We start from the raw sequence: 17,090 nt of genomic DNA, 5'->3' as shown, positions 1-17,090 counted from the left end.
TGGGCGGCGCTGGGCGGCGCTGGGCAAAGCGCACGCGAGAGTATAGACATGCTCTGGCAAAAGGCGCACCGAGACCCAGTTGCATCCACGCTCTCGTAGTGCCATAGTACAGCTATCACCATCTGCGATGGTCTATGTATGCCCATCGACATATTTTGGGGCCTTACGGCCGGCCACGGCCGCGGCCACGCATACCGCGGCCGCGGCCACGGTCGCCACGGCCCCGTGCGGCCTGCGCATTGGGGTCGCGCTTCGACTTGGGCCGCGGCGCATCGTCGACCAGCAGCGTATCCAGCGGCAGCGCGTCAGGCAGGATCCAGTACCGCGTGTTGTTGCCGCGGATCGCCAGGCTATCCAACGAAATCGGGTCACGGCCACGCACCGTGAGCTTGACGTTCTTGAGATGCGTGTTCATCTGTACATCGACACCTGCATTAGCCTGCTCGCGAGTGGCTCGTGGAGTCGCATCGATAGAAGCTGCGGGGAAACGCGGCGGCCTCGCCACACCACAAGCTGCGTACATATCGCATGTTTTTTTCGTGCTACCACGCCCCGCACAAACGCTGCACACGCGGCGCACACTGCACGCCCGCCGCACGTCGACCTCTGACGCCTCTGCGCTCTTGTGCGCATCCACGAGCCACGTTGGACGTACCAGTCACTGTTCCATGCACAATCGTCCCGTTCTTCAATTCGATCGTGACGCTCTCATTGTTGAGCTTCATCAAAAAGCTGCTGTCAGACACCTTCCACCTACCGAACCAACTTCATCTTGGTCGCAGCGAAACGATCGTTTCCTCGCGGGTTCTGCCCGACCTCACGTGACACACCGCCAACGCGTTGGTTGCTTCACGCGTCGCGGAGCGCGATGGGGATTGCTGGACTGCTTCCCCTGCTGAAAGACATCCAGGTAGGTCGTGCGTCTGACGCAGGTCGAGACGCATGTGGAACAATACCGCGGCAAGACGCTCGGAATCGACGCGTACGTCTGGCTGCACCGCGGCGCGTACGCGTGCGCGTCCGACTTGGCGCTCGGCCGCCCGACGACGCGGTACGTGGCCTATGCCGCGCACCGTATCCGCATGCTGAAGCACTATGGTGTGCGGCCGTATGTAGTGTTTGATGGTGGCCCTCTGCCGTCCAAGGCCGGCACGGAAGCCGAGCGCGCCGCGTACGTTGCACAAACTGACCCAGCCGACGCGCCGAGAACCGTGCAAAAGGCCTCGCACTGCACCAGCAGAACAAGGGCACAGCCGCGCGCGATGCATTCGTGCGGTGTGTCGACGTGACACCTGCTATGGCGTACGAACTGATCAAAGTCCTTCGTGCGGAAGGCATCGAATACGTCGTCGCGCCGTACGAGGCGGACGCGCAGCTCGCATTCCTCGAGCGCGAGGGGATGATTGACGGGATCATTACCGAGGACTCGGACTTGCTCGTGTTTGGGTGCAAAACCGTGCTCTTTAAGCTGGATACCTATGGCAACTGCGTCGAGCTGCAGCAGGCGCGGCTGGCCAACGCAAAGCAGGTGTCTTTCGAGGGATGGGGGGCCGCCGAGTTCCGGCAGATGGCGATCCTCTCGGGGTGCGACTACCTCCCGTCGATCATGGGGATGGGCCTCAAGAATGCACACAAACTCCTCCGCCGCTACGAGTCGGCGGAAAAGGTCGTGCAGGCGCTGCGCCTCGAGGGCAAGATGAGCGTCCCGCTGGGGTACGAAGACGCCTTCCGCCGCGCCGAGTTCACCTTTATGCACCAGCGCGTGTGGGACCCCCGAGGAAACGGATGCCTGGCGACGCTCACGCCGCTGCCGCAGGACGTACACGAGCACCTGCTGGCGTTTATCGGCGCCCCGATGGCATGGGAAGAGGCGCACGCGATCGCCAAGGGCGAGCTATGCCCGATCGCCAAGACGCCGCTGGGCGGCGCGCCGCTCGCCGCCCCGCCGCTCAAGTCGGCCCAGCCGTCGCTGCGCTCCTTCTTTGGGCAGGAGAAGCGCGCGACGCCGCGCAAGGTCCTGGGCGAGCTGGATACGAATGTAGTGGGCGGCGCCCCGGCGCATGGAACGCCGGTACGCGCGACGACGCCTGCACGGACGCCTGTGGCCTCGGCGCCTGCCCGCACTCCCATGGCGTCCGCGCCCACCCATCCTGCCCCAGTACCCTGTGCGACGCCTGCACCGCTTGCATGCGCCGCGAGCAAGTTCTTCACGCCCAAAGCCGACGTGTCGACCGACGCCTCGTCGCTCTTTGACCGCAGCGCAAGCAGCGACGGCGTCCACACGCCCCAGACGTCCTCGCAAGGCAGCCCGTGCTCCTCGCCTCCGCCGTCGCCCAAGAATACCTGGAAGGACGGCGTGTCGAGCCCGGTGTCGTCGCCGACGCACTCGCCAGTGGCTCCCCCGACGCACCTGCCCAACACGCCTGCGCTGCGGCCCCCGCCGAAGCGCCCAGCAACCTCGCCCGGCCTTGCGCTCCAGATGGAGGACGACGGGGCGGACGAGAACGACGCGGCGCGCCGCTCGGCGTGGTTCAAGCGCTTCAGCTTTTCGGGCCCACGCGCACGCGCCGGCCCGCCGACCGACCCTGGCCTGCGGACGGCCGCCGCGCCGCGCCGCGCCGTGAGCGACGCGACGCCGACGCGAATGCAGGCGCAGGCGCCGACGACGCCGCGCCTGCCGCTCGCGAGCAAGCGTGCTGCGACGCCGGCCGACTCGGTGCATGTCAAGCGCGTGCACGTCGATCTCCACGATACCCCTGCGCCGGCGTCTGGGAGCGCCAAGCTCCTCCAGTTCCGGTACAAGGAAAAATAGATGTACATCACCGACGACTACGGTACGGATGCTCGCGCCGCGAGCTCCTCTCGCGCGACCCTGCAAAGTCGATGTGCGAGCGCTGGCCGGAAGCCTGCGCTCTCTCGCGCCCCTCGACGTACTGCTTTTGGGTTTTGGCTGGGTGAGTGAGGCGACGTACCTAGCTGGGCCGCATTGCCGTCGCGCACGACCTCGGCGCACTGGACGTCCCACGAGGGCTCTGAGTGGGCGGCGCGCGCCATCGGCACGTAGTTGCTCCCGGTTTCGTCCAAGTCAGCCCACTTGACGAGCTTGGCATAGATGTGCGGATTGTGAAACGAGCGGTTGCGTGCGAGTGTCGCGTTAAAGTGCGTGCCCTGCTCTTTGAGTTTGTGAAAGTGCGCGAGCTTTAAAGTAAGTGTCTCGTCGGCACCATGAGCGACCTCCTCGCCCAGGCCCCACTCGGGGTCGCCGTCGGCGCCGCGCGCAGGGGGGCGGAACGCGGTGGGTATCGTGGCCTCTGGCGTGTACGGCTCGGGCGTGGGCGCGCCGTCGGCGGGCGGTGGAGCGGCGCATGTATCCGTCGGCGATGCCGCGGCCTGTGCGCGCGCTGCGGCGCCGCGGATCTGGACCTCGGGCGCGTCGCCCGCGACGCCCTCGGCGCTCGCCGCGTCGGTACGATCGCTCATGCACGTAGATCGGGAGATCGGGTATCACTAGGCTATGTCGCTGGGTGCCGTGGGCGCCCCTGGAGGCGCGTCGCCGCCGTGGGACGGGTCGTTAGCATGTGTCGGCTCGATGCTAGGTTCGTCCGTGGCGCCACGCGCCCCCCCCTCTTCTACCGCCTCGAGGTCGGCAGCGGAGACTTTGGCGCTTTCACGTACCGGCACAAATGCGATACGCCGCGACGTCGCGCTACTCGCGCCCGACGCGCGTGCACTCGCATCCGTGCACGGTGCGAGTGGTGACAACTCGCTAATGCGTTCCTCTTCTGCGCCGTGCTCTGTGTCAGTCTCGGAACCTACCCTCTCGCAGCACGATTTCGCTGCCAAACAGCTCGTCCCACACCCCCTTCATCACAGTACCATCGACCTTGAGCATCGGCGTTTCCGTCTCGAGCCCCTGCGTGAGCGATGCGACCTACCGTGAGGCTGACGTCGGTGCCTGGCGCTATATTCACCTCTGTCTTGGCGGCATGCTCTGCCTCGCCGATATCCAGGATGACGAGCTCATCACTCTCCTCGACCAGCTCCCATTTTGCGCCGGCCACCGGCTCTGGGTCCTTCCATGCATCGACTCGCGTCCAGGACGCGTCCAGTCGCGCCATCGTCCGGCGCGCGGTACACCTCCACCGTGCGCGCGCTGGCCATTGGGGTGGGTGCGCACGTGTCGGTTCGACACGTGGGTGCCCCGTGCGTTGAGACACGCATGGCGCGCGGCGGGCGTTGCCGTATTAGAAGGCCACGTCCGCGGTTCTTCGCGTGTGTATCTGCCGCCATGGTGGTCTCTGAGGAGGTGGACTCCTCGCTTGTTCCCGAGAAAATCACCAAGATCTGCTGTATCGGTGCCGGGTATGTGGGTGGCCCTACGTGCTCTGTGCTCGCGCAGCAGTGCCCCGACATTACGGTCACGATCGTGGACGTGAACCCCCATCGGATCGCCGCGTGGAACTCGGATGACCTGTCCCAGCTCCCCGTCTTTGAGCCTGGTCTTGCGGACGTCGTCGGCGAGTGCCGCGGCCGTAACCTCTTCTTTACGACCGACATTGACCGCGCGATCGACGAGGCGCAGATCGTGTTTGTGAGTGTGAACACGCCGACCAAGACATCGGGTATCGGCAGCGGCTTTGCGGCCGACTTGCGGTACGTCGAGGCGTCTACGCGCCGCATCGCGTCCATCGCCAAGTCGCCCAAGATCATCGTCGAAAAGTCGACCGTGCCGTGCCGCACGGCCGCATCCATGCGGGCGATTCTCGAGTCGAACAGCAAGCCCGGCGTCGCTTTCCAGATCCTGTCGAACCCCGAGTTCCTCTCGGAAGGCACTGCACTGCAGGACCTGCTCAAGCCCGACCGCGTGCTGATCGGCAGCCTCAACACGCCGCAAGGCAACCGCGCCGCGGAGCTGCTCAGCGGGGTGTACCAGCACTGGGTGCCGGAGGAACGCGTTATTCGCACGGGCCTCTGGAGTAGCGAGCTGACAAAGCTCGCGGCAAATGCGCTGCTCGCCCAGCGCATCTCATCAATCAACGCCATTGCTGCGATCTGCGAGGCGACCGGCGCAAACGTCGACGAAGTCGCGCACGCCGCCGGCGTCGACCGCCGCATCGGTCCCCACTTTTTGCGCGCAAGCGTCGGCTTCGGCGGCAGCTGCTTCCAAAAAGATATCCTCAACCTAGTCTACCTGAGCGGCAGCCTCGGCCTGCCCGAGGTCGCCGAATACTGGAACCAAGTGATCGTCATGAACGAGTTCTCCAAGTCGCGTTTCGCGAAAAATGTGGTCCGCACCCTGTTCAACACAGTGACCGCCAAGCGCCTGGCGATCCTGGGCTTTGCTTTCAAAAAGGACACGGGCGACACGGTACGTATATTCTAGCTCACCCAGCGCGAGTCCCCTGCGATCACCCTGTGCAAGCACTTCCGCCAGGAGGGCGCCTACATTGCCATCTACGACCCCAAGGTCAAGCGCGAGCAGGTCATGCTCGACCTCACCGAGCCGGGCGTCGTCGACGACCGCAAGGCGGTCGAGGAGAGCGTCTCGGTCTGCCCGAGCGTCCTCGACGCGTGCCACGAGGCCGAGGCCGTGGTCATCGCGACGGACTGGGATGAATTTGCGACGATCGACTGGTCGCTCGTGCACAACATTATGCGCAAGCCTGCCGTGGTCTTTGACGGCCGCCGCGTCGTCGACGCGCCAAAGCTGCGCGAGATCGGTTTCCGCGTGCACGCCGTCGGCGTCGGCCCCGAGCTGCAGGACAATGTCTGGGTGTAGTGCATAGAACACCACGTGGTCAGCGCACGGGCTTTCTGGGGTTGCCACCGCCGCTGGATGCGTTTTGGGTGGTGGGGTTCTTTCACGTCCTCGCCAGGAGGAAAAGGCACAGAGCGCACAGACTTTATAGTATCCCCTTCTCACGAACCACACACACTACTGGACACGCGTAGGAAGCGCACATCGAGCGAGATGAGCGATTCCAAGCCGCCCAAGAAGCGCCAGGGCGAGAAGCGCGAAGAGCCAACGCCCAAGAACAAGGACGCGCACGCCATGCGCAACGAGCGCGTACCGGAGGACACGGGTGAGCCTCCGTCTGCGGCGATTCCAAATCCCGAGCCGGCGCCGGAGGACGTGCCGAGCGGCACAGAGGCGCCGCCGGGGCCGACCAAGCCGCGCGCCATTCGCGCACGCATGCGCGCAGTGCCCCTCCCGGCGCTCGCAAGGAGCAGCAGGGGCGCGGCGCCGACCGACGCGCCGCCCGCGCTCGCGTCGAAACGCGTGCCGAGCCTTGTGCTCCCTAATTTTGACGACACATTCTCGCGCCCGCCTCGTGTGTGGCCGCCGCGTGCGGGCCTCTGGGAGCGCACCGTCGGCGCGGTGAATGCCTACCTTTTTCCGCGGTCGGCGCGGCATGGCCACCGGCCCAAGGTCACGACGTCGCTCCCGGTGCAGTCGCAGCGCGGCTCGACAGCGCCGCACCTGCACGCCGAGCACGAGCAGGCGATGCCGCGTGCGTACAAGGTCCTGGGCGACGCACGCACCGGGCACGTACGTGGATACGAGCGCGTCTCCAAGGTTGTCGTCATCGGCGTGCACGGCTGGTTTGCGCAGAGCATTTTCAAGAATGTGATGGGCACGCCGACCGGCACGTCGGCGCGTTTTGCGACAATGATGGCCGAGTCGGTGCGCCGGCACTTTCAAGAGGCCGGGAATCCGCTGCCCGACGAGGCGATCACCGTCATTGCGCCTCAGTACGACGGGCGCGTTGAGGAGCGCGCCGACTTTTTCTTTGACACTATTGCGCAGAATGCGCAGTGGGTCGACGCACTGCGCGAGGCCGACGCGGTGATGGTCGCCGCACACAGCCAAGGCGCGGTCGTCTCGACGCTGCTCCTTGCGCGCCTCGTCGACGAGGGGTTCGTATCGCCCAAGCGCTCGCGCACGTGTGTGCTGAGCATGTGCGGCATCTACCAGGGCCCCTTTGTGCACCTCAAGAGCAGCCTTGCTTCGTCCTACATAAACTACTTTGAGACGGGTGCCGCGCGCGAGCTGTTCGAGTTCCAGTCTTCCGACACGGCCATTTCGGCGCGGCATCGCGAGGCGTACGGCCGCCTACTCACCGCCGGCATCAAGTTTGTGCATATTGGCTCGATCGACGACAATGTGGTGCCGCTGTACTCTGCGCTCAACTCGTCCGCGGCGCACCCGTCGATTTTGCGCGCGGTGTACATCGACGGCGTCGCCTTCCCCGAAACCGACTTTTTGATCAGTCTGATTATCCTGTGTGTGGCCGTGCGCAACTGCGGTTTCCACGACCACAATTTGCTTACGCTGCTCAGTGCTTCGGTCGCGGGCTCGCTGTACGGCGGCCTGGGCCATTCGCTCGTGTACGACGAAGAAAATGTCTATGACCTTGCGACGCGATACCTATTTGAAACCAACTCCCCCCGCAGTTCCGGTGCGACGCACATACCCCTTGTCACGACGTCGTTTGCCGCGCAGCGTTGGAACCCCTACGAGCTTCCGTGGGGCCTGCGTGGCTTGCTGGAAGACACCACGATCCAGCACTTTTTCGGCGACGATATTGTGGAGGTGATCCAGGACTACCACGACTGGCACCCCGCGAGCAAGCCACTGCGCGACTTGCAGTGGCGCCTGTCCCCCATCCGTTCGATTCCCCTCCCTCCCGATCCTGATGCGGAGAGTATGTTGCCGAGTGCCGAAGATAGCAGTACAGGGACCGCGGCGGTATCTATGGAGCGCCCCCGCATGGCGCTTTCCAAGCTATAGGATGTAGGAACGTAATTTTGCCTTTGCGAGAGGTAAACGCCACACCGTCTGCCAAGCGAGTCGCGGGCGTGGCGGCGTAATGGACTCGGGTACAGGGTGCAGCTTGGTCCCTGGGCATCGTTAACGTCACCGAATCGCATTAGTCCCCCGATGCAAGTCATTAATGGACTCGGGCCCCCGATCGGCGGAAATAGATGTGGCGTTTGGCGGCGGGGCCAAAATTGACTTCATGCGACCAACGTGACGTCATAATGGGACTAGCGAGGGCGTAATGCGGCCCATAAACGGCGGAACACCTAGGACTTGTGTCTATTATGACGTCATGACCCAGAAAACGTCGCCTTTTCACTCCTATTCTGACGCAGATTCAGGGGCGCAGTCCAGGTACTTAGGCCAACGACGTCATAATCGGTTCTTGGCCAGGGCGCAAGCGCTCTTCCTATTGGAATGAGTGTCAGAAACACAGCGAATCGACCGAGAGTGCGTATAGATGGCCGTCATAGTGTACCCTGAGCGATGACCGTCAGCGGGCGGACAAGCGTTTCAATTTGCAAGTGCCTATATACACAACTTGAGCGCACCAGACGCCACTTATCTTTTGCCACTGGGACTCTGTGCTACCTCTGACCCATCAGCACAGACTCGTCCCTAACACAAGCAGTTTCGCCTATCATGACCCCGTCCAGGGATGGCGCGGAGTTCGTTCCGGTGGACGGTGAGCCCGCCGGCTCGAGCTACCAAGCACACGATGACTCCCATAACAGCGGAAAGATGGGGTCGCAACATGCCACTATGACAACCACCTTTAACGACTCGTTGAAGGGACAGAACAGCAATGTAAATAACGGCAGTGGCGCCTTGCAGGAAGATCGCCAACAGAACGAGGCGGCGCGCATCCGCCACGAGAAGCGCCACGGCGAAGCGGAGCAGGAGACGCCGACCAGCGACGGCACCGGCATGGAGTCCGCCGCGGCTGCCGTCACCCCGTTTGTCCAGCCGAAGCGCGGCGAGGCTTCCGAAGACGTCCTCCACCGCATTGCGGCCGAGGCCGCCGCCTCTGAGGGCCAGCGCCAGAACCATGCTGGCTCGATGATGCGCAAGCACAGTGGCGACACCGGCGGTATGGACGTCGACACGACGCCGAAAGAGCAATGCGCACACGACTTTACTTCGGCCACGGTCTCCTCCTCGCAAAACTCGCGGGGCATTCCCACCGAGGATCGGCCGCGCGTCAATATGCCTGCGTGGATGCACTACGAGGCATTCCCTCCTGTCTCCTCTGCCAATATACCCGCACACCTTGCAGAGAATGGCCAGGGGCTCAGCAATGTCGAGCAAGTCCTTCAGCGTGTGCCGGAGCGTCCCATGATGCCCCGGCTGCCCAGCCCGTGGGACTCGTCCCAAGCACTTGCGCCGTCGCACAAGGATGCCATGGCCGAGGACAAAGATACGCCGACGACCACCAGCAACGAGGTGCCGGTATCCACCTCGACCGCATCGGCGCCGGTGACGTCTTCCGAGTCGAGCGCGATGCCCGCGGCGCCGAGTGTGCACGATCTGCGCAATACCGGCCACCGCAAGTCGCCGCCGTCCTTTGAGCAGTACCGCAGGAGACAGTCGTGGAACACGGTCGGCTCCAATGCCTGGGAGCAGACGCTTGGCGACGTGCACTCGGTCCTGCCCATTTTCTCCGAGCCCTCGGCGAACGTCGAGGCGGCGAAGGACAACAAAGACGTTGCACATGACGGCGAAGATGCAGTGAGCGCGGCGCCCAAGACAAAGGAGGCCTCGACCTCGCTGGGTATCTCGGAGAATGTCGAGATGCCGGGCCTGATTCCGGGTGACCAGATCCCGGTCGGCTCGTGGGGTACCGCCTCGCCAGAAGACGAGACCAAGTTTGAGCCACGCTACTGCACGATTGCCGATGACGAATACGCGGTGCTTGCTTCGGCTGCCGCGTACGCCACCGCTGCGATGACCTACCAATCGGTCCCGGGTGGCGACAAGGAAGACTGGGAGCCCCTCGACCGCGAGCAGCAAGAGGAAGTCGCCTCGCGGCTCCGTGCTTGGGCCGGCCTCGATGGTCCCAAGCGCCAAGTCGAGGCGCGTCGTGTCCTGCAGCAGACCAATGACAAGTACCGCGTCAAGATGTCGAACGAGGGCGAGGAGTCGCGCAGCGACGGCGAAGTGTTCCCTCCCAACATTGCGAGCCACTACCAGACGCAGCTCCACTCGCTCACGGACAACTATCATGCGCGCATGCAGAAGGAAAAGTCGCAGAACCGCGCTACGCCGTTCGTGACTTCGGTCGACATGCCCGACATGCAAGCGCACAACCGCCAGCTTGTCCAGGATGAGCAGCAGCTGCAGGCGCACTTTAGCAACACCACGCATCCCGAGGAACAGCAGTCGAGGAGCGCGCCGGTCTTTGCCATGCCCACGACGAACGCAGCGCCGATGTCGACGCCTGCAGTGACGACGGCGATTGCCGGGCCGCCTGCGACCGAACCGGTGAGCGCGCCAGACGAGACGATGCCACTTGTCTCGTCCGACCTGCCTATGCGCCGCTCTCACGAGGAGCCCATGCCGATGGAGGGCGGCAAGAAGGCGCGCCGGTCCTACAGCGAGACGTCGCCGTCCAAGAGCAACCTGGACGTGCCGACGACCGCTTCGGGCGCGACGTCTGCATCGACACCGGCCATCTCCACGCCGGCTTATACCGACAGCGAGACGCGGTCGATGGCTTTTCCTTCGCAGGGCCCGCCGCAGGTCCCGATTTCGGGCTGGAGCTCGGAGCTCGAGGCGCCTGTCTCGCCGCTTATGGCGGACACGGGTGCCGAGGACCCGATCCACCTCTTGTCTGCGTCCGCGTACGCCTCGGGTCTCGATATCAAGTCGCCGCAGGTGCGCGACGAACTGCTGCAATATGCGCACCACCTCTACTCCACCAGCGTCGCGGTCGGAGAGAAGAGCGAGCTGGAAAAGACGGACCTCGTGCACCAAAAGGCGCCGCGCCGCTCGACGCGCGGTGGCACGAAGCTGCACCCCACGCTGCTGCCGCTGTTGCATGCGCTGCACAAGCTGCACCCCGAGCACCTGCCGACGCTCCTGCTGCTTTCGTGCACGTACTATACGTCAGGCAACCTCGCGGGCTCGTTGTGGTACAACAACCTGATTTTGCGTATCGACTCGAACTACGTCGAGGCGATGTCGAACATCGGTACTGCCCTCCGTGCGCTTGGCTACTGGAAAGAGGCCGAGAGCTGGTGGTGGCGTGCACTGCAGCTCCTGCCGGGCTATTGGGACGCATTTGAGAATTTGCTCGGTGTGCTCTGCTCGCCGGCGGCTGCGGGTGCCGACTCGGAGAGCCGTCCGCCGCAGTTTGAGACGGCGCTGCGCCTGTGTGACTTTGTCGAGGCGCACATTATCCCTGTGCGCAGCAAGATCATGCTGAACGAGCCGAAGGACGATCCTCGCTTCCGTGTGCAGCGTGAGTACAGCGCTGGCACCATGGAATCGCAGCTGCTTCCCCAGCAGCTGCCGATTACGCAGCTGCCGCGTGTGCAGAACCTGTTCTACGCCAAGGGTAACCTCAAGTACGTCATCGAGGGACACGGCGTTGCGTCGGCCGCTGAGGAGTACCAGCGCGCGGTCGAGGTTATCGTCTCGGTACCTGGCCACCCGGGCTACTCGGTGCGCGACGTGATCATCGCGATCTGTGTGGTGGCCATCCTGTCGTTTGGCGCCGTGGTCCCTGGCCACGATGCGCTGTCGACCGCTGCCGAGGTCGGTGCCGCGTTTGGCATCGACATCTCGAACCCCGCGTACTCTGCGGTGGTGACCCAGGGCCAGTACACGCGCCTGCACCCCGAGGGTGTGCTCGGCCTTGTGCGCGAGGCCGGCGATGCGGCGGTCGCGACGATGCTGCGCATCGGCGGCAACCAGCTGCCTGTCGTCTTCCTGCTGCCCGACCAGGTCGTGCTTCTGCACCGTATCCTCTTTGCGCCTACGAACGGCATCTTGCCGGTCTTTAGCCCCCATGCGGGCAAGGCGCCGATTCCCCCGGGCTCGCCGCTGGAGGCCGTCTATCGCCAGTCGTCCCAGATTGGCTCGACGATCCTGCTGGCCCTCGCGAAGCTCTTCCAGGATGCGGCGACGAACGCGGCCGACTCGGGCTCGAAGCGTCTTACGCTGCGCGGTATTCCCCCCTCGATCTCGCTGCTGCTTCCCTTCTACTACCTGTCTCTGAGCATGAACCCCAGTGCGTCGACGTTCAACAACTTGGGTATTCTGCTCTCGTCGCTGCCTATCGCCACGACGACCGTCGGCCTGAGCGGCGAGCGCGTTCAACTTACCGGCCAGCTGCTCGCTGTGCGCTACTACGCGCACGGTCTGCAGCTTGACCCGACGCACTCGCACTTGTTCACCAATTTGGGTTCGCTCTTCAAGGACATGGGCCGCCTGAACGAGGCGATCAAGATGTACGAGAAGGCAATTGAGTTCAACCCTACGTTTGACGTGGCGCTGGCCAACTTGGGTAACGCCATCAAGGACCAGGGCCGGACGCAGGACTCGATCGAGTACTACCGCCGCTCGGTGCAAGCGAACCCCAACTTCCCTGAAGCGCTCTGTGGTCTCGTTAATGCGCTGCTCGCGGTTTGCGACTGGGGCGAAGTGTACCCCGAGTCTCCGAAGGAGGCCGGCTGGATGCGCGACGTGACCAACATCGTCGCTCGCCAGCTTGATGCGGGCACTGCCTACGGCCGCGGCGCGTTCCACGCGCAGGGCTCGATCGAGCAGTGGGTCGACAAGATCATGCGGTGCCTCGGCGATCGCCGTCCTGAGACGCGCGACCGCTGGATGGAGAAACTGCTGCCCTTCTACGACCCGTCGAAGCACACGCCTACGATGAACGAGGGCGGTTTCATGCTACGTATCATTGAGCGTCTCATGCGCCGCACGCAGCACCGCTGGTACCACGACCTGTACACGCGCGAGTGCACGAACGAGAACGAGAGCGGCACGGTGAACAACGACGCGTACGGCCGCATTCTGCTGCCGACGTGCCTGCCGATCCCGAGTATCCCGACGGTGCTTCCGTTCCACACTTTCACCTACCCCCTGTCACCGCGGCAGGTCCGCCTGATTTCCCACCGCAACGCGCTGCGTACTTCACACAGTACGCTCTCACAGATGTGGCTGCCGAAGCATGTCTATCCCCCCCCGCCGCCGCCTGGTGGCAAGCTGAACATCGGCTATGTGTCGTCGGACTTTAACAACCACCCCCTTGCACACTTGATGCAGTCGGTGTTTGGTTTCCACGACCTGTCGCGCTTCAACATCTTCTGTTACGCGACAACCGCGTCGGACGACACGCCCTACCGCAAGAAGATCGAGAAGGAGTCGCAGCACTTCCTTGACGTCTCTTCGTGGTCCTCGGAGAAGATCATCCAGCAGATCCAGCACGACAAGGTGCACATCCTCGTGAACCTGAACGGTTACACGAAGGGCGCGCGCAACGACATCTTTGCGCCGCGCCCGTGCCCGGTGCAGATGCAGTTTATGGGCTTTGCGGGCGGCATGGCATCGGGCTGGACCGACTGGCTCGTCGTCGACCCGATCGTCTGCCCCCCGCCGATGACCGCCGGCACGCGCTGGCGCGAGGGCCCTAGCAATGCCCACCACGACGGCTTCCTCGAGAAGTCGACGGACCTCGCCGCGGACCTCGACCCCGAGGACCCCCGCGAGGACTGGGTGTACACGGAGCGCTTCATCTACATGCCCCATTCCTACTTTGTCAACGACCATGCGCAAGGCTTCCGCGACCCCGCAGAAGAGACGCGCATCCAGTCGGTCGAAGAGGAGAAGGGCGAGCTGAGCAAGGAGCAGAAGGAGCAAGACGTCCCGGTGCAGAACCAGCTGCCCGACAAGCAGGTGTGGGAGCGCGAAGAGCTGCGCCGCTGGCGCATGCGCAAGGAAGTGTTCCCCGACCTGCCGGACGACTATGTGATCTTTGCCGACTTCAACCAGCTGTACAAGACGGACCCTGTGCTGTTCAAGGCCTGGCTCCTGATTCTGAAGCGTGTTCCCAAGTCGATTTTGTGGCTGCTGCGTTTCCCGGCCTCGGGCCAGGCGCACCTGCACAAGTTCGCCACCGAGTGGGCCGGCCCCGATGTGGCGAAGCGTGTCATCTTCACGGATGTCGCGCCGAAGCACATCCATATCTACCGTGGCCGCATTGCGGATCTCTTCCTCGACACCAACGAGTGTAACGCGCACACGACGGCCGCCGACATCCTCTGGTCCGGCACGCCGATGCTCACCTGGCCCAAGCACGTCCACAAGATGTGCTCGCGCGTCGCGGCGAGTATTCTGCGTGCGGCCGGCATCGACGACCGCCTTGTGGTGCACTCGGAGAAGGAGTATGTCGATCGCGTCGTGGAGCTCGCCAACTCGATTCATTACGAGTACGTCGAGCAAGCCGTGCACCGCGACGGCTCCTACGAGCTCAAGCCGATCAATCACACCACCAAGGACGTGTCGCCCAGCGAGCTCACGCCGGACATGCTCACGGTGAACTGCACCGAAGACGCTGTCAAGGGCGCGATGCGTGTGCCGGAAGGCCGCGCCATCTTCCGCCGCGGCTCCGGCGAGCTGATGGACTTGCGCCGCCGCCTCTTCCTCTCGCGCGACAAGTGCCCTCTCTTCAACACTCGGGGATGGACACGTGCGCTGGAGGCAGGCTATCACGAGGCGTGGCGCCGCTGGGAGGCGGGCACCGACACCGAAGACACTCCTGAGTGGGAGGCGCTTCCGCCGACCGCTCCGGAGAAGCTCAGCGGTCACATCTGGCTCGGAGACTATTAGTTGCTGTATAGTATCAGTGTGACTAGATACCACCAATGTCATTACTTTGCTACTTTCTTTGTCTTGGAGACGGACGCAGCAGGCGCCTTGCGCTTCTTTGGGGGAGGCACGGGCTCCTCGTCCTCGTCCTCGTCCTCATCGTCTTCATCGTCCTCCTCGATCTCCTCTTTCGGGGTCCACCGCACGTCGTCGCCGTCGCCGCTCAGCTTGCAGTTCCAGATGGGAAGCGCAGCGCTGCGGCCCGTCTTGACCTCGATATTTTGCACGTTGCCCCACTTGCCCTGGAGCTTGCTGACGATCGCCGGCAGGGCCAGCGTCAGGTTCTCGACCAACGCCTCGGGGCTGTGGCGGTTCACGAACCCAATCTTGATCGAGGAGCACGAGCCCTTATTTTGCAGGAAATAGGTCGAGGCAATGGCCTGTGCGATTGCCTCCGGAAGACGCTTCTTGTTCACAATATCGACCGGCACAGGGAACTTGCGGTCTTTGTAGAATACACTGCCACACAGCTTCGGGAGCATCGGCACGATACGCTCGTCCGCCAAAAACAGGTCGTGGTCGCGCACGAGCTCGCGGCGCGCATCAAACGGCTTAAACTTGCCCTTGAGCTTCTCGACGCCCACGACACGGTTCACGGAGCGGATGTTCTTCTCCATAAGCAGGTCCTTGTACTCGCGCTGGGGGTCCTTGGTGAGCAGGCACACCGACGCCTCCTCGTCCAGCAGGGGGTGCGCCAGAGGAATGCGCGCCGGCTTCACCTTGCGCACCGGGTTCAGCTCCTTGATCGTGATCTGCAGCCAGACTGTGTTGTCCGTGTCCTTGCCAGCGCCCAGCGAGCCCGGGCCGTCCAGCGGAAGCTCGTTGCCGGCAGCCGAGGTGCGGCCCTGGGTGTAGGCCGTAAGCGCCTTGAACGCCTTGAGCGCCTGCGTCGCGTCGACCTTGCCTGCAATCAGCTCCGCAGGGGGTGCAGCAGGCTTGCTCTTTGCAGCCGCACCATCGCCCTTGGTGCTAGCCTTCTTCGTGCTTGTCTTGCGCACCGGCGGCATCCTGGTAGCACAAGGTGCGGAATTTTTTTTCGTGCCGCGTTTTGGGGCCCTACCAGGGCGTGTTATCGCCTCCACATCCACGTGGCGAAACGTGCTCTAGGGACCACCATGGCACGGAGCGACAGCGCGTCGCCGCTTGCGGCGTGGACGCTCGGCTACGACAAGATTACGCCCAAGTAGGTTGCGCGACTGACCCAGGCATACAAAACTCGCCAATGTTCCGGATGTCATGATCGGCTACACGGACCCAAAGGTAGGTCGCGTTCCTCACCCAGACCCTCGTGAAGCAGGACAAGAACGCGCCGGTGGCCAACAAGCCCATCGACGCGAGTGCCATCCAGGTGTCCAAGGCATGGGAGGCGGCAATGGCACCTGCCAAGAGCATCCCGATGAATCTCATGATGCTGTACATGAGCGGCAACGGTGTCCAGATCTTTAGTATGATGGTCGTCTACATGACCGTTGTCAATCCCCTCAAAGGCATTACCACGGTGAATACGGGTAGGTTCTGTGACTGATGCAGTCTTTGCGCCGTACCGCAGCGAGAAGCACTCGGTCCTGCCGCAGATGCTGCTGTTTGTCGCATGCCAGCTTGCGTGCACGGCCATTGGCCTGTACAAGTGCTGGAGCATGGGCCTGCTCCCGACCGAGAGCAGCGACTGGCTTGCGTGGTACAAGGCCCCGCAGCCGCTCGAGTGGACGCCGACGTTGGCATAGTATTGTACAGGAGTAGCCTATTAGACATGCCGAGCACTCAGGGGCGGGCTCGGGTCGGGCGCTTGGCCGCGCTCTTCGCGCCGGCGCGCATGCTCGCTCATGATATGCTTGAGGCGCGCCTGCTCGGCTGCACGCTGCCGCCGGCACGTTTCCCTGCGTGAGAATCGCAACGTACCATCCGACCACCGAGACAAAGAGGAACGAGCCAACGGCCCAGTTGGTCGCACGGGAAATTCCACGCCCAGCAAACACTTGGATCACACCGACGCTTGCGCCGGAAGCCATGCCAAAGAGCAGACTGCTCCGTGCGCATGGAATGTGCGGCAGCCGCTGCACCAGCTCGCTAAACGAGGTATTTTGGAATGCCTCCAGCAAGGCAAAGCTAGTCGATTTCGGCTGCATAAGTTTTACAACGTACCGCCTCGCGCGCGCCGGTTGTCAGCCGCGACGCATTGTCCTCCGCCATGCTCCTTCTTACTTGGACGCCGTGACGGCCAACGGCGGCCGTAATCTGCTGACTAAGCTAAGGCCCTTTTTCCGCCGGCACCGCAGCGCCTCCCAATTATCAGATTAGCCGGAGGCAACCGTGGACGACTGGCTTGCCAAGACGAAGCATGGCTGGAATTAGCAAGGAGGGCACAAAAAATGTGGTAGTCCTCGGTGGAAGT

General features: G+C 63.5%; 10 protein-coding genes across 10 annotated transcripts; 5 read left to right on the top strand and 5 right to left on the bottom strand.

Annotated features, from left to right (window-relative positions):
- Positions 1–163: 163 nt before the first annotated feature.
- Positions 164–771, bottom strand: smd1 (Sm snRNP core protein Smd1; the record flags this gene model as incomplete). Its single annotated transcript, XM_060268102.1, has 3 exons — positions 164–429; positions 656–735; positions 758–771. 3 exons carry the CDS (start codon positions 769–771, stop codon positions 164–166), a joined length of 360 nt encoding a protein of 119 aa, XP_060124085.1.
- Positions 772–868: 97 nt separating this feature from the next.
- Positions 869–2,812, top strand: MJAP1_004182 (uncharacterized protein; the record flags this gene model as incomplete). The annotated part of the gene is made up of 3 exons (XM_060268101.1): positions 869–910; positions 933–1,171; positions 1,195–2,812. 3 exons carry the CDS (start codon positions 869–871, stop codon positions 2,810–2,812), a joined length of 1,899 nt encoding a protein of 632 aa, XP_060124084.1.
- Positions 2,813–2,819: 7 nt separating this feature from the next.
- MJAP1_004181 (uncharacterized protein) lies at positions 2,820–3,480 on the bottom strand (the record flags this gene model as incomplete). The annotated part of the gene is made up of 2 exons (XM_060268100.1): positions 2,820–2,950; positions 2,973–3,480. 2 exons carry the CDS (start codon positions 3,478–3,480, stop codon positions 2,820–2,822), a joined length of 639 nt encoding a protein of 212 aa, XP_060124083.1.
- Positions 3,481–3,507: 27 nt separating this feature from the next.
- On the bottom strand, positions 3,508–4,118 carry MJAP1_004180 (uncharacterized protein; the record flags this gene model as incomplete). The annotated part of the gene is made up of 4 exons (XM_060268099.1): positions 3,508–3,636; positions 3,676–3,794; positions 3,817–3,913; positions 3,936–4,118. The coding sequence occupies 4 exons, from the start codon at positions 4,116–4,118 to the stop codon at positions 3,508–3,510; spliced, it is 528 nt and encodes a 175-aa protein (XP_060124082.1).
- Positions 4,119–4,288: 170 nt separating this feature from the next.
- MJAP1_004179 (UDP-glucose 6-dehydrogenase) lies at positions 4,289–5,779 on the top strand (the record flags this gene model as incomplete). The annotated part of the gene is made up of 2 exons (XM_060268098.1): positions 4,289–5,368; positions 5,393–5,779. The coding sequence occupies 2 exons, from the start codon at positions 4,289–4,291 to the stop codon at positions 5,777–5,779; spliced, it is 1,467 nt and encodes a 488-aa protein (XP_060124081.1).
- A 192-nt stretch (positions 5,780–5,971) lies between these two features.
- Positions 5,972–7,792, top strand: MJAP1_004178 (uncharacterized protein; the record flags this gene model as incomplete). The annotated part of the gene is made up of 1 exon (XM_060268097.1): positions 5,972–7,792. One exon carries the CDS (start codon positions 5,972–5,974, stop codon positions 7,790–7,792), a length of 1,821 nt encoding a protein of 606 aa, XP_060124080.1.
- Positions 7,793–8,584: 792 nt separating this feature from the next.
- MJAP1_004177 (uncharacterized protein) lies at positions 8,585–14,659 on the top strand (the record flags this gene model as incomplete). Its single annotated transcript, XM_060268096.1, has 1 exon — positions 8,585–14,659. The coding sequence occupies one exon, from the start codon at positions 8,585–8,587 to the stop codon at positions 14,657–14,659; it is 6,075 nt and encodes a 2,024-aa protein (XP_060124079.1).
- Positions 14,660–14,700: 41 nt separating this feature from the next.
- On the bottom strand, positions 14,701–15,705 carry CIC1 (proteasome-interacting protein cic1; the record flags this gene model as incomplete). The annotated part of the gene is made up of 1 exon (XM_060268095.1): positions 14,701–15,705. The coding sequence occupies one exon, from the start codon at positions 15,703–15,705 to the stop codon at positions 14,701–14,703; it is 1,005 nt and encodes a 334-aa protein (XP_060124078.1).
- Positions 15,706–15,813: 108 nt separating this feature from the next.
- Positions 15,814–16,422, top strand: MJAP1_004175 (uncharacterized protein; the record flags this gene model as incomplete). The annotated part of the gene is made up of 4 exons (XM_060268094.1): positions 15,814–15,881; positions 15,904–15,958; positions 15,981–16,206; positions 16,229–16,422. 4 exons carry the CDS (start codon positions 15,814–15,816, stop codon positions 16,420–16,422), a joined length of 543 nt encoding a protein of 180 aa, XP_060124077.1.
- A 20-nt stretch (positions 16,423–16,442) lies between these two features.
- MJAP1_004174 (uncharacterized protein) lies at positions 16,443–16,888 on the bottom strand (the record flags this gene model as incomplete). The annotated part of the gene is made up of 3 exons (XM_060268093.1): positions 16,443–16,575; positions 16,598–16,818; positions 16,841–16,888. The coding sequence occupies 3 exons, from the start codon at positions 16,886–16,888 to the stop codon at positions 16,443–16,445; spliced, it is 402 nt and encodes a 133-aa protein (XP_060124076.1).
- Positions 16,889–17,090: the final 202 nt, after the last annotated feature.

This window comes from Malassezia japonica, chromosome 9 (assembly GCF_029542785.1).
Source record: "Malassezia japonica chromosome 9, complete sequence".
Taxonomy (NCBI): domain Eukaryota; kingdom Fungi; phylum Basidiomycota; class Malasseziomycetes; order Malasseziales; family Malasseziaceae; genus Malassezia; species Malassezia japonica.
Note: the sequence above shows the minus strand (reverse complement) of the source record. Positions and strands in the feature narration are given on the sequence as shown.